The sequence below is a fragment of the Lepidochelys kempii genome, chromosome 1, assembly GCF_965140265.1.
Source record: "Lepidochelys kempii isolate rLepKem1 chromosome 1, rLepKem1.hap2, whole genome shotgun sequence".
NCBI classification, from domain to species: domain Eukaryota; kingdom Metazoa; phylum Chordata; order Testudines; family Cheloniidae; genus Lepidochelys; species Lepidochelys kempii.
Genome location: NC_133256.1, coordinates 228,126,256 through 228,151,857, shown reverse-complemented (window position 1 = coordinate 228,151,857; position 25,602 = coordinate 228,126,256). Strand labels below are relative to the sequence as shown.

Sequence of the window (25,602 nt, the reverse complement as noted above, 5' to 3'; positions counted from 1 at the left end):
GTCCTAAAATCAAAATTTGCTATCAGATGAGCTGCAGAACGCTTTGCTGGTCATTTGAGCACTAGGACACAAGCATTTTCATCCATTACAAGCCTAGACAGCAATCTCAGCCGCTCCCACATATCTTATTGAAAAGTATTCTTCCCACAAAATAATATAACAATGTCTTTTGTTGTAGTAACTGACAGACCAATCTTGACCCCAATTGTCATGGATCTCTAGGGCACGTAAGACCCCCAAACTGTGTAAACTGTACAATGGGATGCTCGATGTTAGTAAAAGTTAGCTCAATGTGCAAAGTTCATTGCCTCATTGGTTAGGGTTAGGGTGAAAACCGATGAAGTGAGCTGTAGCTCATGAAAGCTTATGCTCAAATAAATTTGTTAGTCTCTAAGGTGCCACAAGTCCTCCTTTTTGTTTTGGTGAAAAGACACTGTCTTTGGCCCATACAGATCCTTTAAGGTTCCCCCAGATTCCTTTAAGAAAGACAGTGAAGAGCCCATGTCTTTCCGGATGTCGGAGAGGTATTGTGCATGCTCAGCACCTTCCTAGCATCTGATAGCCATTTGAGACTCTCATGTGGGCCCTGCTACTCCAGTATCTAGGAAAGAATTTGGCAGCCTATGTAAGTGCTTCATGGGTGCCCTAGAGAGGTGCTTCCTCCTTAGGAGTTTCTGTGGCTGTAGAATCCATGCAATCTGCAGAGCTCCTAGGTCCAGGCTTGGGCTCTGAAATCCTAGAGGAGGTCCGTGAAGCAAACTGCAATTAATACTGGCAAATCAGTATAAAAAATAGTACTTGTTCCTATCTAGCACTTTTTATGAATGATCCAAAAGCATATAACTGATATGAACTACGCTGCACAGCTGCTCTCTGAGGCAGATTAATAGCTGTTGTTATCCCCTTTTACACAACTGGGTAAACTCCGTTACAGAAAGGTTAAGAGACTTACTGAAATCACACAAGTTAGTGGCAGAGCTAGGAAAAGTATCCAGGAGTCCTGACTCCCAGTCCAATTTTTTAAGCATTGGACTACAACTCCACTGTATAAAGCTTTCAGAGGTGTTCAAGGTGGGACAATGAGATGTATGTTGTAGATTGTCACAGCTGGTGCATTAAGGTGTAACTTTTTCAGATTTTCCAGTTGTCAGTGGGAGCTTTGCAAACAGATCTAGTAGCCATCTTTTTTGTTGCTGTTATTCTAATTTTCCTTAACATTAAGATGGATCAAGTCTTATGTAAAACAAAATTAAATGAAAGTTCTTGAAATAAATAAGGAAAGCTAGACCTCCAAAAAGTGTCATTCTCTCAAACACTCCCGAGCAGTTAGATTTTTATTAATAATGTCCTTTGCCTTATTACAATAATTAAAAACAGAAGTGCAGTGCTTTGCAGTTTTCAGAATGTTTTCGAAACCTAGAAAGATCTATTGTACAATGCCTGGCAGTCTTCATTCCGTAACTGCAGCATGGGCTCGATTCAGTGTCTGCATGCATAATTCCACTTCTCATATTTCTTCTCTTAATAATACAGCTGTAATTCTTATCCTGCAGGTACATTTTATGTAAAGTGTGGTTAATACTGAAAAGTGTTATTTGCAGTTGAAGATAGTGGTGTCTTTTCTGATTAGGTGACAGGTTTCTTGTAGTTATGGAAGAAACATATTTTCTTTTCCATTCAGTTATAATGATCATGTGAGAAGTGACAAGGAAACTAGAGCACAAGACCAAAAGCCATCTGTTTCTTTTTTTGGTATTTAGTATTGCTTAGAGTAGCAAAACTTGTACTTTTAAACTTATAAATGTATAAAATAAAATACTAACATTTAACATATTTTTAAGAAATGTCCTTGAATTAAAAATGGAAGTGTTCATAATAGCTTTTTTTTATATTAACCGTACTTGCTAGCATAGCTATAGTAAAGACAGTTGCCATTTGTGTTATGAAAATCCTGCTTTCAAGAGTTTAGAAATTGCACTGGGTTGAAGCTTAGCATGTAATCCTGAAAACAAAGTATTTCCTTTTCAAAAATAATTTAATTATTTTAAACATAACTCCATATTTTGTAGTCGCTGAAACTGAATTTATAAAGAGGACTTGGCTTCATTAAAAACTGAAGTTTTCTGCTGCTTTTTAGAGGTAAAATTTGAAAGCGTTGAATATGGTTTTAGCTGCACAGTTTTAATTAATTTTAACTTTTTGAAAACGTAACTCTTTGGCAGCAAAATGGACTTCTGTATTCTGTTGTTCATAAATAAATAACAAAACACAGCAGTTATTTACTCTGAAAACTGGCTACTCCAAATACACAATGTTTGGTGGGTTTTATTACTATGCATTAGTCTTCCACTATATCTACCACACAGTGTAGATTTTCAGCTTGCAGAATGCTACTGATCTGAATAGGAGTTTAGATATAGTAATATGTACCAGGGTTAAGAGTGTGTCAGATTTGAAAATGATACACTGAAAACGAAAGTTTTGTGCGTCTCATACACTTGTTTTGAGCACAGTTGCACTGACACGCACCCACGCATTCCATCTCAGCAATGTTTAGATGCACTATTATTAGTATGGAAGATCAGATAAAAAAGAAACACAACCATTATACAAGAGACTTTAAAATAGGGGAAATATTTTACTATGGGCCCAATTCTGCCCTCCATTACAGTAAATGTCTACAATTGCTTTTTAAATTAATGAGATTTACACACAATCAGCTGAGTGCCTAAAATGTTTTTACAAAAGAAGAACATATTCATAGATTTGGACTGATCAGCCCTTACCTCATTCCTCATCCTCTCATAGATGTGTCACTGAATACCTCTCTCACCTGAGGTCAGAGTTCTTATAAGTTTAACTAAAATAACTATGGAATTAAATAACAATATTAGTCAAATTCTACTCGTAATCAATTTTCAAAGCATTTACTGTGGGCTAGATCATGTCACAATGATCTGCATCTGTAAAAGGAGGGGGATCAGCAACCTCCACTATGTTTTTGACCACTAAGGGTTATCTAGAGGTTCAGGTTAAGAATATGGAGGTGTTGGGCAGACAGGGGGTGAAGTTGTAGGTAGGGGGAAGATGAGCTTTGCCTCACTTAGCAGCTTGTAGGAATGCCACAGGAATGTTAATGCAGCCTGAGATTGTACTAACTCTCCTACAGTGGCCTCTCAGCACTGGAGAACCCCCTGGCTCTTCAAGGAGGTCTGGGGGAGTGGAGACTGCCACAATGAAGATAAACCTTGTGAGTGTCAATGTTGCCAGGAAAGGAAGCCCAGAGCCAGTGGAGCAGCTAATTGCAGAAGCCCTGGCCTGTTGGGGGTAGCAGGGAAGAATTCTGTCTTCCTAAGCACTACACAGGTCCTCTGAACAAGGGCTATTGCCTAGGGCTTTGCACAGAGGTCAAGGTCATTTGGTCACAAAACAATATCTGAACTAACATGACAGATGAGATGGTTCTCAAATCTCATACATTTGTGTTTATGTATGCATAGGATTAATATACCTGTTTCACCACTCCATTAACCTCTTGTTATACTGGTGTAACTACCAAAATACACCAACATAAAACCACTTTAAAAAAGTGGGTTTGTCCAGAGACAGTTTTTATAGCTGTGCAACTCTTCCCTCCGGATCCTCCCTCTCTTCTCCAGCATTTCTCTGTCTCCTGTCTCTGACTGTTGTGAACCCTGATTGTTGCCCCTGAATCTCCCTTTCTAGCTTTTTCATAACCTCTCTCCTCTTCTTTAAGTTTTCCTGCCTTCTGGGTAGTGAAATCTCTTATGCAGACCCTGTCAGTCACCTCCACCTGTCCTGGAATCCTCAAGGCCCAATATTCTGCTGGCCAACTTTAAAAGGGCCATCAAGGTAAGAGTGGTGAACTTTTAGAAATCTTCCATACAGGTAAAAACACTGAATGAGATGAAGGCTAGATGGACCTTTGATCTGATCCAGTATGGCCGTTCTTATGTATGTTTTCACTTTTCCTCCCTGAAAATCACTTTACTAGTTCAGCAGATCCTTGTATATTTTATCCAAGGCTTGATCTTGGTCAAATGCAGCTCCCATGAGCTAAATCCTGAGTGGTGCATTACTCCCTTCTTCTAATGTAGGGGAGCTCCAGCCTGGCCCTATTAGCCCTGAGGCTGGCAGGCCCTAACCCTATCCTCAGCTGCTCCATGGTTTAGACTAGTGGTTCTCAACCCACTGCCTGCAGGCGGCCCAATCAGCACACAGCTGTGGCCCGTGTGTCATCCTCAGGGCTGTAAGGGCTGTAGGGTGGGGTGGAAGGGGCACTTGCCCCAGGCACAGAGCCAGCATGAGGGTGCAAAAATTGGGTGATGCAGGATTGGACCCCGCATCAGCGCCCTCCCCTAGCAGGATCAGGCCCACCAACATCAGCCCTCCCCCAGCAGCATTGGCAGGAGGCCAGCGTGCTCAGTGCCCCCACACCCTGCTGGTCCAGTGACCCCGGCTGGAGCAGGCTCCCAGCACTAGGACTGCAGCAGCAGGGGAGCAGGGTGGGCTGCAGCCAAGGTAGGGAACCAGCGCGCGAGGGGAGGGAGGTACAGGGGGCTAGGGCCATAGGGGGTCAGGGAGGGGGGCAGGTGACTGGGATCGCAGGGAGATGGGAGTAGCTGGTGCATGTGGGACAGATTCGGGGCCAGGGGGGGGACGGGACTGGTGGCAGTCTCTGGATGGGGGAATTAGATACTGGGGCAAAGTTCCTGGATGGAGGGGTTGAGTGCTGGGAGGCAGTCCTTGGGAGGGCAGTTGCTGGGGGGCAGTCCCTGGGTGGGGGGACTGGATCCTAGATGGGGCAGTCCCGAGGTGGGCTGTTCTGCCATGGATAAGGTACCCTGTCTCTGCAGGGCAGGCATGTGTGCCAGTCCAGTGTTGGGGGGTCTGGATGCTGGGGGGACAATCCCAGGGGGGTTGGGTGATACGGGGTATTCCCTGGCTAGGGGGTCATTCTGAGGAAGGGCTGGGAGACAGTTTCTGGCTGGGGGGGTTGGAGGGGCTGAGTGCCTGGGGGCAGTCTCTGGCTGGGGAGATGGCACACCACACTGTGCAGGGCTCCCATCTTTGCGGGCAGACTCTGCAGCCATGCTCTCCGGGCGCTCAGCCCAGCTGCTCCACCAGCAGCAGTGCGGAAGTGAGGGTGGCAATACACCATGCCCTGCCACCCTGGCAGCAAATTAATTAATTTTAAATGTTTTTGGTAGACATTTGCCAGTGTTGAAATCAAAGGTACTATATCGATTTGAATCATGTTGCTGTCATATAACAAATACGAAACCTTTTTTTTTTTTTTTGGGGTAGATGTACAGGTAATATACATATTGTGTGGATACAGCTCACGTAACACATAGAGAGCTACGTATGTGCCCACAGTGGTAAATAGCCCAGTGGCCTGGGCACTTTACTAAAGGCCCTAAGATGTGTTCTTCATGGGTTAGCAGTATCACAACATAAAATGTGGTCCCTTTCTCAGCTCTTACTGTACCACCAGCTAGCTCACTTTTAGATCGCTGCTTTGTAATATCAGAGGTAAATGACCCAACCAGAATTCTCTCTCACCTCCTCATCTTTATCCCACTCCAGTCATAGCGTTTAAAATGCTTTACATTTCTTTAATCTTATTTTTGACAGTATACTCATGCACCTCTACAGAAAACTCTGATTCAGTTGACATCTCATTCATCTAAATCAGATCAGACCGACTGTAGTTTGTATTATAGAGAATCAATCAGAATATAAGTCTCATTAGCTTACATCAAAACCATCCAAAGACCCTAACAATGAATACAATTTTGAAATAATTTCCCCAAGATGGTCTCACCTCCTCTTATTCAGCAGTTTTCTAAGCAGAAGATATAGCTTAAACCTGTATAGCTGCTGGGCTTGTAAATATTTGCCTTTGTGGTGGAGGGTTTTATTTATGAGGTGCCATTTGAGACAAAAGTCATCCCAGGCCCATATTTTACTAGTTCAGTAAATTTTCCATACTCTAATGATCAAGCTGAATACTTCACTAGTTACTTTTGCATATGTTTCAGTGATCAAGGTGTATAACATAATGATCAGACTTCATAATGTGATTGAATGAGTTGCAAACCTCATTAATTTAGCTAAATGCTTTACAAGTCAAAATTATTGCATATTTGGAAGAGGTGAATAGTTTAATGACCAGCCTCCCCTTGCAACTTGTGCTCCAGCCCAGATATGAGTGTGGGCCCACAATGGGATGAAATTGCAAAGGAATAGAATTTTCATTTGAACTCAAATTGAAAACATCAGATTTGATGGGATCTAGAAGCTGACCTGATACTATGGATCTGGTTCATATTTCTTTTAAACAAAATTCTCCCGTCTGGCGAGATTTGGAATTTTACTGATGGTTTTATCTCATCTATCCCACACACAGCACATTCAAGAGCCAGGAGAGTATTGATTCACTGAGAAAAAAATGCTGTTCAAACAGAAGCAATTTAAGGTTTAATCTTGTGAAATACCAAGCACCTCCAGCAAGATATTGAGCATCTTATTTCCTGCTGAAGTAAGTGGCTTAGCAACTTCCAGGAGTTACTCAGCATCTTGAAAGATTCAGCACTAAAGAAGTTTCTGATGCAGTCTCTTCTTATGGGCCTGATCCTGTGAGGTCCTGAGCTTTTTCAACATGACTTAAGGAGGGTGGCACCTTGGAGGCTCAAGATATACCAGAAACAACACTAGGTATCAAAAATAGTTATCTAATGTTAAAGCTTGCTAAAGGATGATTATTGCTGCATACGAACACACTCATAAAACAAATACATTATTGGGTCTGGACTAATGGAGTTGTGAATAAGGTATTTTAATTCTATGCATACATGAACACAAATGTATCAAATCTGAGAACCAAATAGTCTATCATGTTAGTTAGGATATCATTATGATGAAAATGTAAATATTTAAAAATCTTATTTTTTTAAAGAACTGTAATTAAAACTACTTTTACTCTACCCGTACTTAACTAGGCTTTTCCTGCTATTATGAACAGTGTAACAGACACAGTACTATAAATGTAAATGCTAAATTTACAGACAGTAAATGTATTTCAAGCCATCCTATTAAACTATGGACACAGCTGCACTTATAATAAACCCTAGAGTGAATCTAAATATTCCTATTGATAAGTGACATATACATATTACAAACATTTTGAAGCTGTTTGTGGGTTCTCCTTTGTTTGAAAATTGCAGTCCTTTTCTTCCTCTTAAGAAAGAGCCTAATCCTGCTATTCTTTAATGCCTAACAGACTTTTTGATTTGGAATATAAACAGACACGAAGTAGAAATCTCATTGGTTTTTCAGTTGCTACATTATGACATAATATTTAATTACCATATAGTTCTGTGTGGATTTGTTTTGCACAACATTCTATTATTGCCATGGTAATAAAATAAAAGGCTTTTTATATGGTTTTCCATTGGATGACAATTTTTTTTCATTCTATTGTCCTGCAAGCATATATTTTGCCAATGAAACAGTCGCTGCTTTTTAAGGCATAAGATGCAAGTTATTCTATTTTTTTCAAGGACTACTATATTAACTGATACAAATAGTTTTTGATTCTCTTGGCCAAATTTAGAAGTGAACTGCAAGGGGGGATAATTTAGCCTCCCTTGCACTCAGTTAGATTTATTTACACCCATTTATCATTGTGTAAGGGAGTCTATGGTAGGACATGCAAAGCAACTGGAAGAAGGTGTAGGAATGTGTAAATTAAATAGAATGGAAACCTCTGTCTACCATCTTACCTGCTCTTACTTCCTACATCTGGGTGGGGGCAGGGAGGTTCCAAATTGTTAAGTGGGTGTGAGTGTAAATCTAAGGTCCTCATCCTACGTCTGTGTAGAGTCCCATCAACTTCAGTGGGAGTCCAAGTGGCTGTAAGCATCAGATAACACAACTGGGCCACAATTAAATGTAAGTGAATCTTAAGTAAGCCTAGAGTGAGGCTAAGTTTGTGTAACACACTCTTTGAGGGTGTTGGAAGAAGTAGTAAATTTCACCAATTGAGACTTCCTCTGTACTTAATCAAACTCACCTCTGAATTTGGCCCTCTGTGGTGTATACATACCACTCCCATTTTAATACATTTGTTCAGAGCAGAACATTGGATTAATGACTGAAAAAATGAATGAATTAAATAAGCTTGTTCAAGATCCAAAATCAGTCATCTTTCTGTAGTTCCCTATTCTTACTAGTTACCCTATTCTAGCAAAGTCCTCTGTTCCCATGGAGTAATTTGCAGAATCAGTGCCATAATTTGCTAATTCTAATGAATGTTCTTTCTTATGAGAGACCCTATTCACTTGTCCTTACTCATTGCTTACTCAACAGAAATTCCCAACATCCCATTGACTGCAAGAGACATTCAAAGGGAGAAGTTGCACCTTACGATTTATTTAGAATTAGCATGCTTATTGAATTCATTCATTTTAAGGCATTTGAGTTCATTTTTAAAAAAACAGCTTACAGCTTGGTAGCTAGACTTACCTCTAAGAGGAGATTAATATTTTTCATGAAAGATTTCCAGTCTACTGTATGATTTTCATAAATCCTTAGCTTCTTGAGTAGGTGCCTGAATTGCCTATCCGATAGTTTAAAGCAGAAATGGTCAAGTACCTGGCGGAATTCCAGTGCTTTAACTGTCCCAGTGCCTTCTTTATCAAACAGAGAAAATGCCTGAGAAAGCAAAAAGGAATGTTTCTTAAAAAACACTGACTCTTTCAGAAGTGATTTCTCTTTAGCATGGCCATTACTGGGTGGCTACATAGATAAAGATATATGTATAGATAAAGGCATATGTGACATGTTCCTCTTTTAGCTACAGGTATTTTAGATTTGAAGAAATGAAAGAAGTTTACTGAAGCCCCACTGGAAATGAAAAGTTTATCATTGTCTTGAAATCCAAAAAGTTTAAAAATCAACCAAATTTATCCTATATTTTTGTGTATTAAATAAATAATTGTTTCTCCAATCAATAGAATCTTCCAAAAAATAAGCATTCAGTGAGAACAGATAGACATTTTATATTTGATTGCTTGGATGCCCAAATATACAGACCAGGTACAGGTTAATATGAATTCCTCTAAGCCAAACAAGAAAGGATACAAATAAAAATGTTTGAGACATCCACCCCCTGTAGAGTGCCCCCATAGAGAAAATTTGAGTTGGCTATGCATACTAGTTTGTTTTCTTTCTCCCAGCAGATGGAAACTTTTGACTAGATAAGCTAATGTTGCTTTTTTCCCATTCTCCCCCCTCCAAAGCACTCTCTGGGAAAGATCTCCATTCTCAGTATCTCTTGGAGATGCAGAGGTCAACCTGTGAGCAAATAACCTCTCATCTTGGTTCCCACATTCTTGCTCTTCCAGGTATTAGGGTTGCCATCTGTCAAGGTTTTCCTAAGTTCATTCCTTTTTTGAAGATAACTGTCCTGGGAAATCTGGAAGGGTGCTCATTACACACTGCCATCTGTCCAGTTTTATGGGCACAGGATCTTCTCGGATGTTCCAGTTTTTTGTACTTCAGAGATGGCAACCGCATGAGTTCCCGAAGATTCTTTCCACAGGAAATGTATTAGACTGAATTCTGCTTCTGGAGCGGACACTGAAGAGAGTGCAAAGGACCAGAAGAGGTATCGAATTCTGTAAGCAACTGGTGCAGTGAGAGTGAATACTGGAGTACAGGGGAGCCAGTGTGTGTGGCAGGGTATGCCCACTGTGACTCCACCGAACTAACAACCACTTAACCAACTTTATCTCTGCCCCCTTGTTTTGTTTTACAATAAAAATATGCAGTTGAATATATAAACAGTGATTTTACATATGTAAATATTTTGTACAAATTTGACAAGAATACAGTCCGAGTCAAAGTTCTATAGGTTCTTTCAGGATGTGATGTTTTGGTTTAGTAAAATAATTTTATGAATAGAATTTCATAAAATGACTTTACAAGATGGTATTTTTAACTGGACTGTACTGTGTAGCAAATAACAGGTTTTTTTTATAAAATCATGCTGTACTATATTTTAATGTTGGAATACACTGGAAATAGATCCCTTGAATAGGAAATGGGATTCTATGAATTCCTAGCAACTTATTTTGATCTTTGCCTATACTTATGAGAAATTTTAGGGGCAAAAATAAAGTTGGGTTGGGCAGAGTGAGCCAGGTAAGCCAAAAGTGATTGGGGAATGATTACATGGCAACGAGGACTCCGCTGACACCCTTCTGTATTCATTTTCAGACTTTTCAATGGTTGTGTTTTGTTGGCGATGTAGAATTTTTTTGAAAACTGTATGATAATTTTGGAAAGTTAGCTAAATTCTGCTGAACCACACTTTTGACCTCCCCTCTTTCTAATGAAGGTTTTCCTTTTGAGGCCAGGTGGATTAGTATCTCTTATTACACATGCAGCAGCAACCCTGACTTTGAAAGTGACTGCACTAAAAGCAGAAGCAAAGGAAGACTATTCTATTCTTCCACATCAAAGGAAATGGGAAAAGATTTTGCCTCTCCACAAGTCCACCTAGGACATGTTGGACAAGGGGTGATTCTCCAAGGATAAAAAGTCTCAATCCCTTAAATTATTTTAGCTGTCCTGTAGCATCCTAAAAGACAAGACAGATGCCTTATTCAAACCCAAAATGTAGATTCTCAAATCACAAAATCGAAACATTACATTCTCAGTAGACAGAACAATGACCCCCAAAGACCTCATGGATTAAAAAGTGGATATTGCCCTTAACAGGACACATAGTGGGAATCATTAAAAAGTTAACAAATTCTATACCAGGCTATTGAAACTACTGCAATACTTCCTATATTAATAATGTTCAGTGCAGTAAGGCATTTATACCTTACCATGAGAAATGCTTACTACTTAAATGTGACCATTGTATGAGAGCCCTGGTTTGCTAAACAGTATATGGGATCTACAGTAATGAGGGCTGCCCCTACAAAAAATTAAAGGGTCAAGGCAGACCTAAATGGAACTCACCTTTAAGGAAACTGTGCCCCTTTTGATACTGGATCTCACTTTTCCTCTATGACATCACCAGTGCTGTCCTCTTTAGAAGCATGTGTCATCAAGGGTGATGTCGTGGTGGGAGTCCGCTATAGACCACCAGACTAGGGGGATGAGGTGGACAAGGCTTTCTTCCGGCGACTAACAGAAGTTACTAGATCACAGGCCCTGGTTCTCATGGGAGACATCAATCACCCTGATATCTGCTGGGAGAGCAATACAGCGGTGCACAGACAATCCAAGATGTTTTTGGAAAGTATAGGGGACAATTTCCTGGAGGAACCAACTAGGGGCAGAGCTCTTCTTGACCTGCTGCTTACAAACCGGAAAGAATTAGTAGGGGAAGCAAAAGTGGATGGGAACCCCAGAGGCAGTGACCATGAGATGGTCGAGTTCAGGATCCTGACACAAGGAAGAAAGGAGAGCAGCAGAATATGGACCCTGGACTTCAGAAAAACAGACTTTGACTCCCTTAGGGAACTGACGGGCAGGATCCCCTGGGAGAATAACATGAGGGGGAAAGGAGTCCAGGAGAGCTGGCTGTATTTTAAAAAATCCTTATTGAGGTTACGGGAACAAACCATCCCAATGTGTAGAAAGAATAGTAAATATGGCAGACGACCAGGTTGGCTTAACAGTGAAATCCTTGCTGATCTTAAACACAAAAAAGAAGCTTACAAGAAGTAGAAGATTGGACAAATGACCAGGGAGGAGTATAAAAATATTGCTCAGGCATGCAGGCGTGAAATTAGGAAGGCCAAATCACACCTGGAGTTGCAGCTAGCAAGAGATGTTAAGAGTAACAAGAAGGGTTTCTTCAGGTATGTTGGCAACAAGAAGAAAGTCAAGGAAAGTATGGGCCCCTTATTGAATGAGGGAGGCAACCTAGTACCAGAGAATGTGGAAAAAGCTAATGTACTCAATGCTTTTTTTGCCTCTGTCTTCACGAACAAGGTCAGCTCCCAGACTACTGCACTGGGCAGCACAGCATGGGGAGGAGGTGACCAGCCCTCTGTGGAAAAAGAAGTGGTTTGAGACTATTTAGAAAAGCTGGATGAGCACAAGTCCGTGGGGGCCGGATGCACGGCATCCGAGAGTGCTAAAGGAGTTGGCGGATGTGATTGCAGAGCCATTGGACATTATCTTTGAAAACTCATGACGATCGGGGAAGGTCCTGGACGACTGGAAAAAGGCTAATGTAGTGCCCATCTTTAAAAAAGGGAAGAATGAGGATCCGGGGAATTACAAGCCAGTCAGCTTCACCTCAGTCCCTGGAAAAATCATGGAGCAGGTCCTCAAGGAATCCATTCTGAAGCACTTAGAGGAGAGGAAAGTGATCAGGAACAGTCAGCATGGATTCACCAAGGGCAAGTCATGCCTGACTAATCTAATTGCCTTCAATGATGAGATAACTGGCTCTGTGGATGCGGGGAAAGCAGTGGACATGTTATTCCTTGACTTTAGCAAAGCTTTTGATACGGTCTCCCACAGTATTCTTGCCAGAAAGTTAAAGAAGTATGGGCGGGATGAATGGACTATACGGTGGATAGAAAGCTAGGTAGATCATCGAGCTCAACAGGTAGTGATCAATGGCTCCATTTCTAGATGGCAGCCGGTATCAAGTGGAGTGCCCCAAGGGTCAGTCCTGGGGCCAGTTTTGTTCAATATCTTCATTAATGATCTGGAGGATGGTGTGGACTGCACCCTTAGCAAGTTTGCAGATGACACTAAACTGGGAGGAGTGGTAGATACGCTGGAGGGTAGGGATAGGATACAGAGGGACCTAGACAAATTAGAAGATTGGGCCAAAAGAAATCTGATGAGGTTCAACAAGGACAACTACAGAGTCCTGCACTTAGGAGGAAGAATCCCATGCACCGCTACAGACTAATGACTGAATGGCTAGGCAGCAGTTCTGCAGAAAAGGACCTAAGGGCTACAGTGGACGAGAAGCTGGATATGAGTCAATTGTGTGCTCTTGTTGCCAAGAAGGCTTAACGGCATTTTGGGCTGTATTAGTAGGGGCATTGCCAGCAGAACAAGGGACGTGATCGTTCCCCTCTATTCGACATTGGTGAGACCTCATCTGGAGTACTGTGTCCAGTTTTGGGCCCCACACTACAAGAAGAATGTGGAAAAACTGGAAAGCGTCCAGCGGAGGCAACAAAAATGATTAGGGGACTGGAACACATGACATACGAGGAGAGGCTGAGGGAACAGGGATTGTTTAGTCTGCAGAAGAGAAGAATGAGGAGGGATTTGATAGCTGCTTTCAACTACCTGAACGGGGGTTCCAAAGAGGATGGATCTAGACTGTTCTCAGTGGTAGCAAATGACAGAACAAGGAGTAATGGTCTCAAGTTGCAGTGGGGGAGGTTTAGGTTGGATATTAGGAAAAACTTTTTCACTAGGAGGGTGGTGAAGCACTGGAATGTGTTACCTAGGGAGGTGGTGGAATCTCCTTCCTTTGAGGTTTTTAAGGTCAGGCTTGACAAAGCCCTGGCTGGGATGATTTAGTTGGGGATTGGTCCTGCTTTGAGCAGGGGGTTGGACTAGATGACCTCCTGAGGTCCCTTCCAACCCTGATATTCTATGATTTCTCACAGCATATCAGTGTCCATTAGCCCTGTGGTTGTGGGTTGGGATAAGCAAGTTTCCTCCAAAGTCTGTCTGATTGTTCTTGCCTATGCTTAAGACTGATTCTAGCATGATCCCATTGGACACTAAGAACTTTGAGAGAGAATCCATTTGGCTGCAGGTTTTTGGTAGATTCAGGCATAATTATAATAATTATACAATAACGTATGCACTTTTCATCCACAGAATCTCAAAATGCTATATAATGGTGGATAGAGATTATTAATGGGGAAATTGAAGCACAATCGGTTTAAGTGATTTGTCCAAAGTCTCACAGAGAGTCAAGAGCAGAGCTGTCAACAGAACTCCTCTGGATTCTTTGTCAAGTGTTCAACCCTGCCTCCCTGGGATGACCTGCGTAACTCAAGTGTAGCATGGCCCATCTCAACTCACGCTGGTAAAACCAAAATGCTCCACCACAGCATCGTATATTCCCTATATGTAATAACTCACAACTTGGGGAAACCATGCACTATGCACTCTCCTCCCAGTTATTTGGAAGAGTTTTGCTCCAAAGATGTCTAACACACAATTTACATGCACCTAATTAATTTGGTGGGGGCTCTAAGATCCTGTTTTCCCCTTTTACTCACCAACTTCTATTCTCACACGGCCATACACTGCAGTGACTTGTCACTGCTATGTCATGTAACCACCACAGGTTGATGCTACAAAGTGCTTTCTCTGGTGGGGGCCGACCATGCTACTTTTATACTTATCCCTGCTCTTGCTGGCCTGGCATTGGGGAACCCTATTTAGCAGCAGAAATGCTTCTAGACAGCTAGGCTAGCCCCAGCCAGGCATAAAGAAATGAAATGAAATGTTATGTCCACATGTAACCTACCTTGTATAACAAATCATAAGAAGATGTAACTATTTCTTTTATCTTAATTAGGGTCTTTTCTAAGCTGAGCATTGCAAAGCTTGCAGGTGGTGCAGCATGCTTTTGTCTCTGCTGGTATTTAGATGCTCTGCCATCATCAATCGCTCTCAGGAAATCAAAATAAGAGAGCTTGCTGTCATGAATACTGATTCCTAAGCTAAGAGAAAAAGCAGAATAGTATATCAACATTTTGTAAAAAAAAGTATATCTGCTACTACAATTGCTACTAAATAATAATTATTATTTGTCTTGTGGTAGTGCCTAGGAGACCCAGGTATGGGTCAGGACCCCATTGTGGTACGTGCTATATGAACCCAGACCAAAAAAGATAGTCCCTGCCCCAATTTTGCACTTTGCATAGTGCCTTTCATTCCAGGATCTAAAAGAGCTGTTAAAGTATAACATGAATCTCACAATATCCAAGGAAGTTTTGCTATTACAGATAAGGAAACTGAGGCAAAGAGAGATTACTGGACTGACTTTTAAAAGTGCTGAGTCCCTGAAGTTCCTATGGGCTTCCGTGAGAGTTGTGGCTGCTCAGCATCTCTGAAAATCAAAGCCTAAGGTATGTCTACACTGCCGGTGGGAGGGAGCCTCCCAGTCTAGGTACACAGACTTGTGCTAGCTCAGCTCAAGCTGGGGCGCTAAAGATAGCACTGTGGGCACTGAGCCGCTAGCAAAGACTCAGGATAGCCACCCAAACTCGGACAAAGGGGGTCAGGTGGGCTTGAGAGCCTGAACCACTTCCCAAGCCGCGAAGTCCACACTGCTGCTTTTAGTATGCTAGCTTGCTGCCAGCTGCAGTGTAGACATATCCTAAGTGACTTCCCCAAAATCACAGTGTGCCAGCTGCAGATGGAACCCAGAGTTCTGACTCCAGGTCTCCTGCTATAACCAGTGGATAAACTGCCTTCTATTCATCACATGGTAGGAAACAAAATCAATTTCCATACAAAGCTTTTCTTGAGTTTATAATTGAAGGGCTCGACTGTCCTCTGCATTTGAGCTCCACTGGGCACAGGGTGGCAGGCTATCAGGGAACAATTGTACAGCTCCTGATCCTGCACCAGCCTGGCTTTGGTATCCATGAGAGCAACATAATGGCTGCTCTAACCTAAGCCATGAGCATAAGGTGTCTGGGGGATGTGGAGGACTCATGTAATGACGTTCCCCTTCACTATGCCTCTGATACATGCCCTTCCTCCCTTGGCGCATCCACTGAGTTGAAGGGTGGTATGTCTGACCCAGCAGATGCCATCTCCAACCAGTGAAGAGTTCCCCTCCACAAGGGGAATTTGCTGCTAAGCTTTCATTGTCAGGTTACACTGGAGAGTCTGGCCTGAAGTCTCTCAAATCTCCTCTCAGACCTTTTAAATATCTGCTTGCCAAGTGTAATATCTGGTAGATCACAGAGACTATGGAGTTTTGTACTTCATCATATAAGAAATTCAGTGAGCTGCACATCTAAATGTAGATAGCTCCAGGTATAAACAGTGAATACATTTTTGCGTCAAATATCAGCCTGGGGAAAAAGGAGTTCTAACATACGATTTTGAGGTTTTTTTGCAGAGGACTTTGTTACAAAACCAAATTCATTTTTACTCAAGGATGTTTCACCACATAAGATGAGAATTAAGTCATGATTTACATACGGAGAGAAACTGCAAAAATAAGGGTTGTTAGTACAGGAAGTAGAAGAGTCGGAGGGGGGAGGACTGAAATTAATTATTAATTATTATTTATTTATTTATTCCACTGCCCCATCAGACAAGAACATTTAATTAAATGATGTCAAGTAGATTTAAAACAATCAGAGAAAAGACTTCAGACTTGTGTGGTCAACCTGTGGAATTCATTACCACAGTAAACCATAGCATCAAAGGGCAGATTCTGCTCACAGCTACCCCAGTGGAAATTCAGTGCAGTCAGCTTATGGAATTACCATCAAAAGTCAGTCAGAGAGACTCTGATAATTTAACCTGGTGCAATCCATTGGCTCCATTGGAATTATTCCAGATTTACACTGGGGTAATTGAGATCAGGATCTGGCTCAGAGACTGTACATGGAGTTTTAATAGGCCAAGATAATTTTATGACCAGTAATCACATTTGTAGACACTGAATGCATGCTTTGATAGAGGTAAGCAAATCTCATACCACAGGGGCCAGGGAGGACTTTTTCTGTCCTGCATTCCGCATTGCACACTTGGCTAAGGATATGATGCTAAAATGTGCTCTGAAGCATCAAGAACTTGCCAGTGCCAGAGTGGATTGCCCTATGGTCTGACCCAGCATGGCAAATCTTATATTCCGTATGTGAAAGTGAATTACTGTAATGTACTTTTGTCATCTTTTTTCACAGTAAATCACTGAGGACCACTGCCTATGCCACCAATCACCAGAATATCCACTTACTAGAATGTCTAATTAATGAGGAGAGCCAGTTAAACAAAAAGGAAGCTTTATGAAAAGAGACTGGAACAGAAATTAACCATAGACCCAATATCTGTTACTAAGAAAAATACATTCAAGAGTCCTGATTTTGTGTCTTGCAGCTGCACAGCACTCCCACAGATTACCAATGTCAAGCTGGCTCCAATACTGGAGACACCGTGGAAAAGGAAATAATCAACACCATTTCAGCAGAGAAATAAATTGCCAAGTTGGTATTAAAATTTTAGTAGTAAAACCAAATGCAAATGCTAATCTACTCTGTATTATTTAGAAAAGTCTATTTTGGATCTAGAAAGGAACAATCTGCACAAAATTACAATGAATGGAGGTGTTTATCATCAAGAGGTCTTTGAAGAAGAAACAAGCAGAAGATTCTTATTAGGGTTTCCATTCATAAAAAGTTGATCACTCAACAAAAGGTGAACTGAGAAAAGATTTTGTAATTTCTTTTTAAAGAGTCTGGTCTAACAGTGTTATGAGAACATAAAGCAGTGCCACATAGGGATGTCACTTCTGGGGCTTGTGAAGTGCAGAAAGCTATGGATATTTTCTACTAGATTAGGTCCTTTGTGTTCTATAGACCTTATAAAAGAGATTCTATTTCTTGATATTACTTGATGATATTAAGACACAACACAGAATGTATGCCTTTGCATAGCAGTAGCATTTGAAAATTAATACTTTTTAGCCTGATATGATTCAATTTCTGCTTTTGCAGGGGTCCCCCAACCCCCGCATTCTTTTTTGTTTAATTAAATAAAACTAATAATTTAAATACAAATTTTAACATACACTAAAAAACTGACCTATTTTCAGATCTGCTTAATTTCCTCAAATAATCAGCTTGATTTCAAAAGCATTTAAGTTGTTACAACACTAATGTTATGAGGAAGACAGAATAAATTAATCTGTTTTTAATTTTATCTAAAAAGCAATTTCCATCTTACTTATCCTCAGAACCAACCCTGATCAAGCATAGCGCTTCAGCACATGGGCACCTTTAAGCATGTGTGTAATTGCATAGGTTTTAATAAGACTACTTATTTTCTCAAAGTGAAGCGCATATTTAAGTCCTTTATTGGCTTGGGACAAGAGAGAGACCTATGACACAATCATAAAAACCTGTTTAGAAGATTGTTGAACTGTTCATCATCAAGATAATAATTGAATTCTTGCAGCATCCTACATAGGTCATCTACTGTTATATAGCCATCTTTATTTTTATCCAGTTTATAAAAGGCCTTGTTGAAGTCTTGGAAGTAGTCCCTAAATTTATCCCTGAAAGAGAGCAGATGTTTGTTTTAGTTCTCCTGTTAAATATTAGAAAAAGATAAATACAAATATACAAAAATAAAAGGCAGAGCAAGAATCTCGGTTTACTTGCATTTGTTAACTTGGTATCATTTGTCCAAAGAGTGAAACAAAAATTATTAGGATGTCTAATTTTCCAAAACCACTTTGAAATTTTCTCAAGCAATTGCAGAGATAAGCCACCCAGATATATGTGTACAAATGACATTTGGATTTGTAAATCAATTAGTTAGAAGGTTTAACTACCTGCTTTTGACCATTCAAAATTAAAGATACAAAATCTAGATCGCTCTTTGAAAACTTGGCCCTAAAGAAGATATACAATGTTTAATATAGCTGTTATGACAATTGACTTCCAACAAATTACCCTCTGCAATATTGGGCTGATAAAACTTTAACAAGAACAGAAAGTCTTGCTGTTTAATTGAAATTATTATATCAGAGCAAGAACTATACTATTTGAGGGCCAGATCGAAAACTGACGGAAGTCAATGGAAAAACTCCCAGTGATTTCAATGGGCTTTGGATGAATCCATTAGAGCTGCTATCAGGTATTTAAAATATCATCTGTTTCTTCACAGATTAATTAATTCAGACCCAAGACTCTTTTCTCCAGCCCCCATTTATTTTGTCATTTTTATCCCAGAGAAGTTGGGGATCTTTTGAATACCTTTTGGAGCCCCAGGCATCACCCCTTGCTTTCCCTTTACTCTTAGTTTAACACCAACCTGTCCATACTTTACTGCTGCCTCCACAACCTATCACTGCAACTCAACTGGCTGGAGGAGTCACTAAAGATTAATGCAAGGTTTAAAATAAATGAGAATTATGACCAGATGTAGATTATGAAACACGGATCAGGCATGTAGGGTCAGAAAGTGATGGGCTCTTACACAGATGCATGGAACGAGAGCACAAGGAGCCGTTCCCCTCTTGCTTGACACTTCTTAAGGGCCAGCCACAACTGCAGACTGGATGAAGGAGGTGGGGGCATGGTCTACTTCTCCATACTGGTCTTCAAAGCAAGACAGGTGCATCAGAGAATCCTTTAGGCTGTTGCCACCTGCTAATATGGCCTACACACCCTCAAAAGCACCAGGGTGCTCAGTGAGGAATCCCTCCCCATGAGACAGTGCGGCTCCACACTGCCCACAAGGAAAGGCTATACTTTAAAGGCACCATAAGGCCCTTAATCTATCACAGCAGCAGCATTATTTTAGAATCCTTCACAGGGGTATGTTACATTCCAACCCATGCTGCTAAATGATAGCTCTTCATCACCACTATTATCTTCCACTTAAACCTTCAAAATGAAAGTAAAGGAAGACGTAAAATCAAAACAGCTTTTGAGATTCATATTTTTAGAAAATTGAGGCATTCATCATTTCTTGGACTGAGTAATGGTTTCCAAGCAGTAATTATTCCACTTGCAGCAGTAAATATGTGCACTGAGTAAATGAGGATTTAAACTATGGATTCAGCTATGCTGCCAAAAAATAATCTTGTCTTGCAAATGTTTTGTATTTCTCTTGAAGAGCTGGAGAGCTGCTGCTCAATGTCTGTTTCTAATTTGGGGTATTTGTTCCTGTGAGTTAAAACAAAACCAAAAAAAATTATATATCCAGCCTTATATTTTGAATGTTAAGATGCTCAGAGTCACAGTTTTACTGTGTCTAATCACAGGGCATAAAACTGCTACAAAGAATTTAGGGTGAAATTCACAACACTTGAGGAAAGCCAGAGTAAATGGGCTGTGTAAACTAGCCTGAGCCAGACTTGGACAGATGGAAGGAATGCATTTCCCAACTCCCAGGGAGTGAAGTAAGGGCCAGGACCATTGCATACCATCTGTGTTGGATTTTGTAGCCACTGGAACCACTAAATCCTGTAGCCATTGGATCTGGCCTCCCTCCATCTTCAAACATCTTTATGCTGACCAACATGGTGGAATGGGCATGGTACCCAGCTCTGCTGCTCATGACCCTCTCATGAAGGGAAACATTGGTGGTTCTGCTGGATAACTGCCTTCCATTGTGTCTATGCACACAATGGACTTAATTCTTAAAGCCATGACTCCAACCTCTGGCTCAAAAGACACTTACAGCCTTCCTATGTAAAACTTGAGGAGTCCAAGGGTCTGGGTTCAACTCCTCTTGCACTGCTTGCTTTCAGAAAGAGCAAACTGAATGTGAAGGACCAGTGGGTGTGCAGAGCAAACAGACTGGAATTGCTACTGGAGGATAACTCCTGGCAGTCAGGAAGTGGGCAAGGAAAGAGACAGCGAATAAGGTCATAGTCAATTAAATTAACAGGTGTGAAATTCAAGGCTGACAAAAGGAAATACTTTTTCACACTGCTTGTGATTGAACTGTGGAACTCATTGCACATAGGGAGTCACTGAGGCCAAGAACATAACAAGATTCAAAAAGCGATTGGACATTTATATGGGTATCAAGAATATCCAGAGTTATAATAATTAATAACAAAAATTGTAGAAGGGATATTACACCTCATGCTTCAGGTCTTAAGCCAATCTCTAACTATTAGAGACTGGGATAAAATCTAATGAGGGAGGGGCCACTAACATCTTCCTCTGAAGCATCTGGACCCAGATCCACGAAGATATTTAGCTGCCAAAACTCCAGATTTAGGCACCACTGCAACCCCCAAAACTGGCGTTTGGCTGCTGCCTGACCCAATGGACAGCTAAACTTGCTCAGCACCTAAAAGTTTGCAGTAACGGTTCCCCAGGAGCCTATGTTTCTGCCTCTAGACGTGCATACTGTTGCCTCACGCTAGGCATCTGGATGCCTATCTCCTGCCTAAGCTCCACAGCAATCCATGAACTGGGGAGAAATAGATGAGATAACCAGAGGAGCACCTGTGGGCCCAAACAAATAGGTGTGCTCAGAGGCTACCTGCCAGATCAGAAAATCTGGCTTGATGATGAAGTGGTCCCCACCTTACAACTTTGATCTCGGTGGTTAGAGCATTCATGCAGGATGTGGGAGACCCAGGTCCAATCCACCCTCTGCCTAAAAAGAGAAAGGATTTAAGCACTAACCACAAGGCTATAGGATATAGCCCTCAGTCTCTCCTGTTGAAGCTCTTCCACTGTGTATGAATAATTAAAGAGTCAAAGGACAAGGGGAGTGGACTCTAAGGGCATGTCTACACTACGAAGTTAGGTTGATTTTATAGAAGCCGATCTTTAGTAAGCAATTTTATACAGTTGATCATGTGTGTCCTCACTAAGCGCATTAGGTCGGCAGAGTGTGTCCTCAATACCGTGGCTAGCATCAACTCACAGGGTGGTGCACTCTGGGTAGCTATCTCACAGTCCCCGCTGCCCTTTGGAATTCTGGGTTAAGCTCCCAATGCCTGATGAGGCAAAAACATTGTCGCAGCTGGGTTTGGATACATGTTGTCAGTCTCCCCTCACTCCCTCCTTGAAAGCAACGGCAAACAATCGTTTCACGCCTTTTTTCCTGGGTTACCCGTGCAGACGCCATAGCATGGCAAGCATGGAGCCCGGTCAGCTGCACACTGCTTTCATGAACACTGTAAATATGTCGTGCATTATCCTGCAGTATGTGCAGAACTTAGCTAGGAGCCATCAGCACGAGGAAGATTGTGGGGAAGACATGGACACGGACACAGATGTTCCTGAAAGTACGGGATGTGGTAACTGGGATATCATGGCGGCATTGGGGCAGGTTGATACAGTGGAACACCGATTCTGGGCACAGCAAACAAGCACAGATTGGTGGGACCGCATACTGTTGTAGTATGGGATGATTCCCAGTGGCTGCAAAACTTTCACATGCGTAAGGCCACTTTCATGAAACTTTGTGAGTCCCACCCTGAAGGGCAGGAATACGAAGATGAGATCTGCCCTGACAGTTGAGAAGTGAGTGGCGATAGCCCTGTGCAAGCTTGCAACGCCTGACTGCTATCGGTCAGTCAGGAATTAATTCGGAGTGGGCAAATCTACCATGGGGGCTGCTGTGATCCAATTAGCCAAGGCAATCAATAACCTTCTGGAACTGTAAGAGGGCAACAGGATTCTCCTGTTGCCTCACTCTGTTAACGGTACTGGAACTCTACAGGGAGCTGCAGGTTAATTACTTCAGACTCACTGGGGCAAATGGGGATCATTAGAGTCTCCTCTGAGTCCAAGGGAGATGGGAATAGCCTCCTCCAGTAGAGAGAGCTAAAACCTGAGATGGTCTTGTCCTGAGAGAAGGAGTCCGGAGAAGACTTTGGTGGCACTAAAGGAAGCTTAGGCTATGGCTACGCTAAAGAGCTTGCAGCAGCACAGTGCACTGATGCAGCCGCACCGCTGTAGCACAACTAGTGCAGATGCTCGAAGCCGACAGGAGAGAACTCTCCCATCACTTAATTATCTCAGCCCCTGCAAGCAGCGGTAACTCTCCCGCCAACGTAGCACTGTCCAGACCGGCGCTGAGGTCAATGTAACTTATGTCGTTCGGAGGGTGGCTTATTTACACCCCTGAGCGACATAACTTATACCGATGTAAGCTGCAGTGTGTCCAGAGCCTTAGGAGCAGCAGCCCAGAGGAAAAGAAAGACTTAGTTGGCAGTAAGGGAATCCTCTGAGCAGTCAAACCAGGGAAGATGGCATTCATTTACTTTACCTTTTTGTTTGTCAGCCAGATCTCCCAGGACAGATGTCTTATCTCTGAGGACGTAGAGTTTGTTTGAAATTACGTGGGGACTCCACCAGTTTAGAGAGAAGATGTTTGTTGTTTGCTTCTCTTATATAGGACCAGATTTTGGACTCTGCTAGGGCAGTTTTGTGTGGCTGCTCCAGAGACACAACCCTGCCATAATTTTACTTTAACAAATGTATAGATTCCAAGGCCAGAAAGGATGAGTGTGATCATCCTCCTGTGTAACACAGGCCATAGAACATCCCTAGAATAATTGCTAGAGCAGATCTTCTAGGAAAACATCTAATCTTGATTTTAAAATTGCCAGGGGTGGAGGATTCCCAGTAGCATAGCAGCTCTTATGCTTTCCACCCACCTCCATGCACTGGGCATGGTAATCAGAAAGGGTTTGTGACTAAGGTGTCCTCATGCCCCACTGATCCCAGGTACCAGAAATGCCCCTTTGGGTCAGAAACAGCTGGGTGTACATTAAATCTGCCCTGAGGCTGCTCTAATTTTTACTGGGACAGGCCTACTCCCAGTCACTTCTATGATCAGAGAACTGCAAAGGAGGCTTGGTTTAAAGCTACCTTTGCTCTTCTCCCCCAGTTTATGTCAATAGTAGTTCTGACACAGCCCAGGATTGGGGCCATAAACTCTACAAAATGAATGACATACTTCCAGGGAGAATATTTTAGAATTGCCTCAAACAACTCAATGAGTCAAACTTATCCCCACTGAAATCAATTGAGTTACACTGGGTATAAATTTGGCCCAGTATCTAGTAGGATTTATCTTCAGAGAAGGTTTGTAAATACATATATGTATGCTTAGCATTACTTTTTACCACAGTAACGATAAACACAGCATGAAAGTTATTCACTTCACTGATAAATAACTTACTTGATCTGCTTTTTAATCTCACTGACATGTAGGGCTTTAGTTTGCTGTTTCTGCTGCTCTTCCATCTCCAAATGCTTCTTTTGCTGATTACTGTAATGCTCCATCAAACTTGCATAATTGTCTTCCACAATATGTCTGCTTAGTCCAGTGTGAGCGGGTGCAAACTCTAACCCCAATTTCTGTAGAAATTCTTGATGAGTAAGGTAGCCTTTTGCAACTGTATCATACCTTTTAAAAGAAATATTCTTTTAAAATGAAATATTCATATATTCATCACTGCAAGGCATTACCATAAATTTTTCAAAATGCCTAAGTCACTTAGCCGCTAAAGTCTCATTGATTTTCAGCCCTTATAGATGACATGCCAAAAGCGTGTAAGAGTGACTTTCAATGGGACTTGGGGTACATCTACACACTGCAAAAAATCTCCTACAACAGTGAGTCTCAGAGCCTGGGTCAACTGCCTCTGGCTTACACTACAGGACTGAAAATGGCAGTGCAGACAATCCCACTGAGCTGTGAAATCCAGAAAGTGGGGTGTGTCTCAGAACCCAGGCTCCAGCCCAAGAGGTGAGAATGTTTACACTGCTATTTTTAGCCCTGTAGCGCGAGCCCCATGAGCATGAGTCGGTTGACCCTGGCTCAGAGACTGACTGCTGCAGGGCTTTTTTTCCAGTGTAGGAACCCTTAGGCACTTTTGAAAATTCTACCCTAAGGAGAAAGTTGACTGAAATATTATCTACCTCATAGTGCCTTATTTTTAGGTGCCTGACTTGAGATACAGAACGGCTGACTTTCAAGAGGTGCTGACCACTGATTTCAATAGGAGTTGTGACACTTCTAAAAATCAGGCCCTAAATGTTAAGCCACTCTTAAAAAATCTGGGCCTCACTGTATTAAAACTGTTTATGCCTTTTTAGATAGAGACCTTGCTGTAAGTGTGCTCCGTGCAACCCCTTCTTTCTCGAGTGCACCCATGCAGGGAAAAGCCTAATTTAGGCTTAGTTGTTATTCCAATTCCTTTATTCTACATACAGTCACAGAAGGTAAATAAAAGATTTTATATCCTATAAATGCGTGGTGGCTGGGAATGAAGTTATGCAGCAGATGACTGAATGGAAGGGACATATTGTAGTGTGGCATGACATCCATAAGGAATAAGAATAGAAAGTAAAATGTAATGAAGTAGAAAATAGTTCAGAGATGAATCAGTGCTAGGAAATAAACCATATAGTTAATGCAGTTTGAAACCAAGACACCATACACCTGAGCCTTATACCATAGAGAGTCTGAGTTTTTAAAGACTTATAATGAAGGTGGATTTTATACAATGTCACATGCATCTGACATTCTTCTGTTTCAGACACAATTTACAGCACTACTACTCTCAGCTGAAATAGGGCTAGTGTTTTTCCCTCCTTCACAACAAATTACTTGTCTATAAAAATGTATCATGGTATTACTCACAATTTTTACACAGCATGAAACAATCTTACTTTTCCTTGTTATGTGTTTGCTACATATCATATTTCTTTCCAGTGAATCATTTTTATTTCAGCTGAAAATTTTGTGAGTGAATTTAATCTCATGAAAAGAAGCAGCTGATAGCATTGACTTCAGACACACCTATAGTACAGACAAGCTTCCTTCAAAGAG

General features: G+C 41.6%; 1 protein-coding gene across 1 annotated transcript in view; it reads right to left on the bottom strand.

Annotated features, from left to right (window-relative positions):
- Positions 1-25,602, bottom strand: part of EFCAB6 (EF-hand calcium binding domain 6) — a 136,943-nt gene that overhangs the window by 21,939 nt on the left and 89,402 nt on the right. The window contains exons 20-23 of the mRNA XM_073316693.1: positions 23,947-24,174; positions 18,182-18,337; positions 14,567-14,762; positions 8,551-8,739 (exon numbers count right to left, since the gene is read on the bottom strand). Coding sequence (XP_073172794.1) covers positions 8,551-8,739; positions 14,567-14,762; positions 18,182-18,337; positions 23,947-24,174 — 769 coding nt within the window. The remainder of the gene's footprint in view (positions 1-8,550; positions 8,740-14,566; positions 14,763-18,181; positions 18,338-23,946; positions 24,175-25,602) is intronic.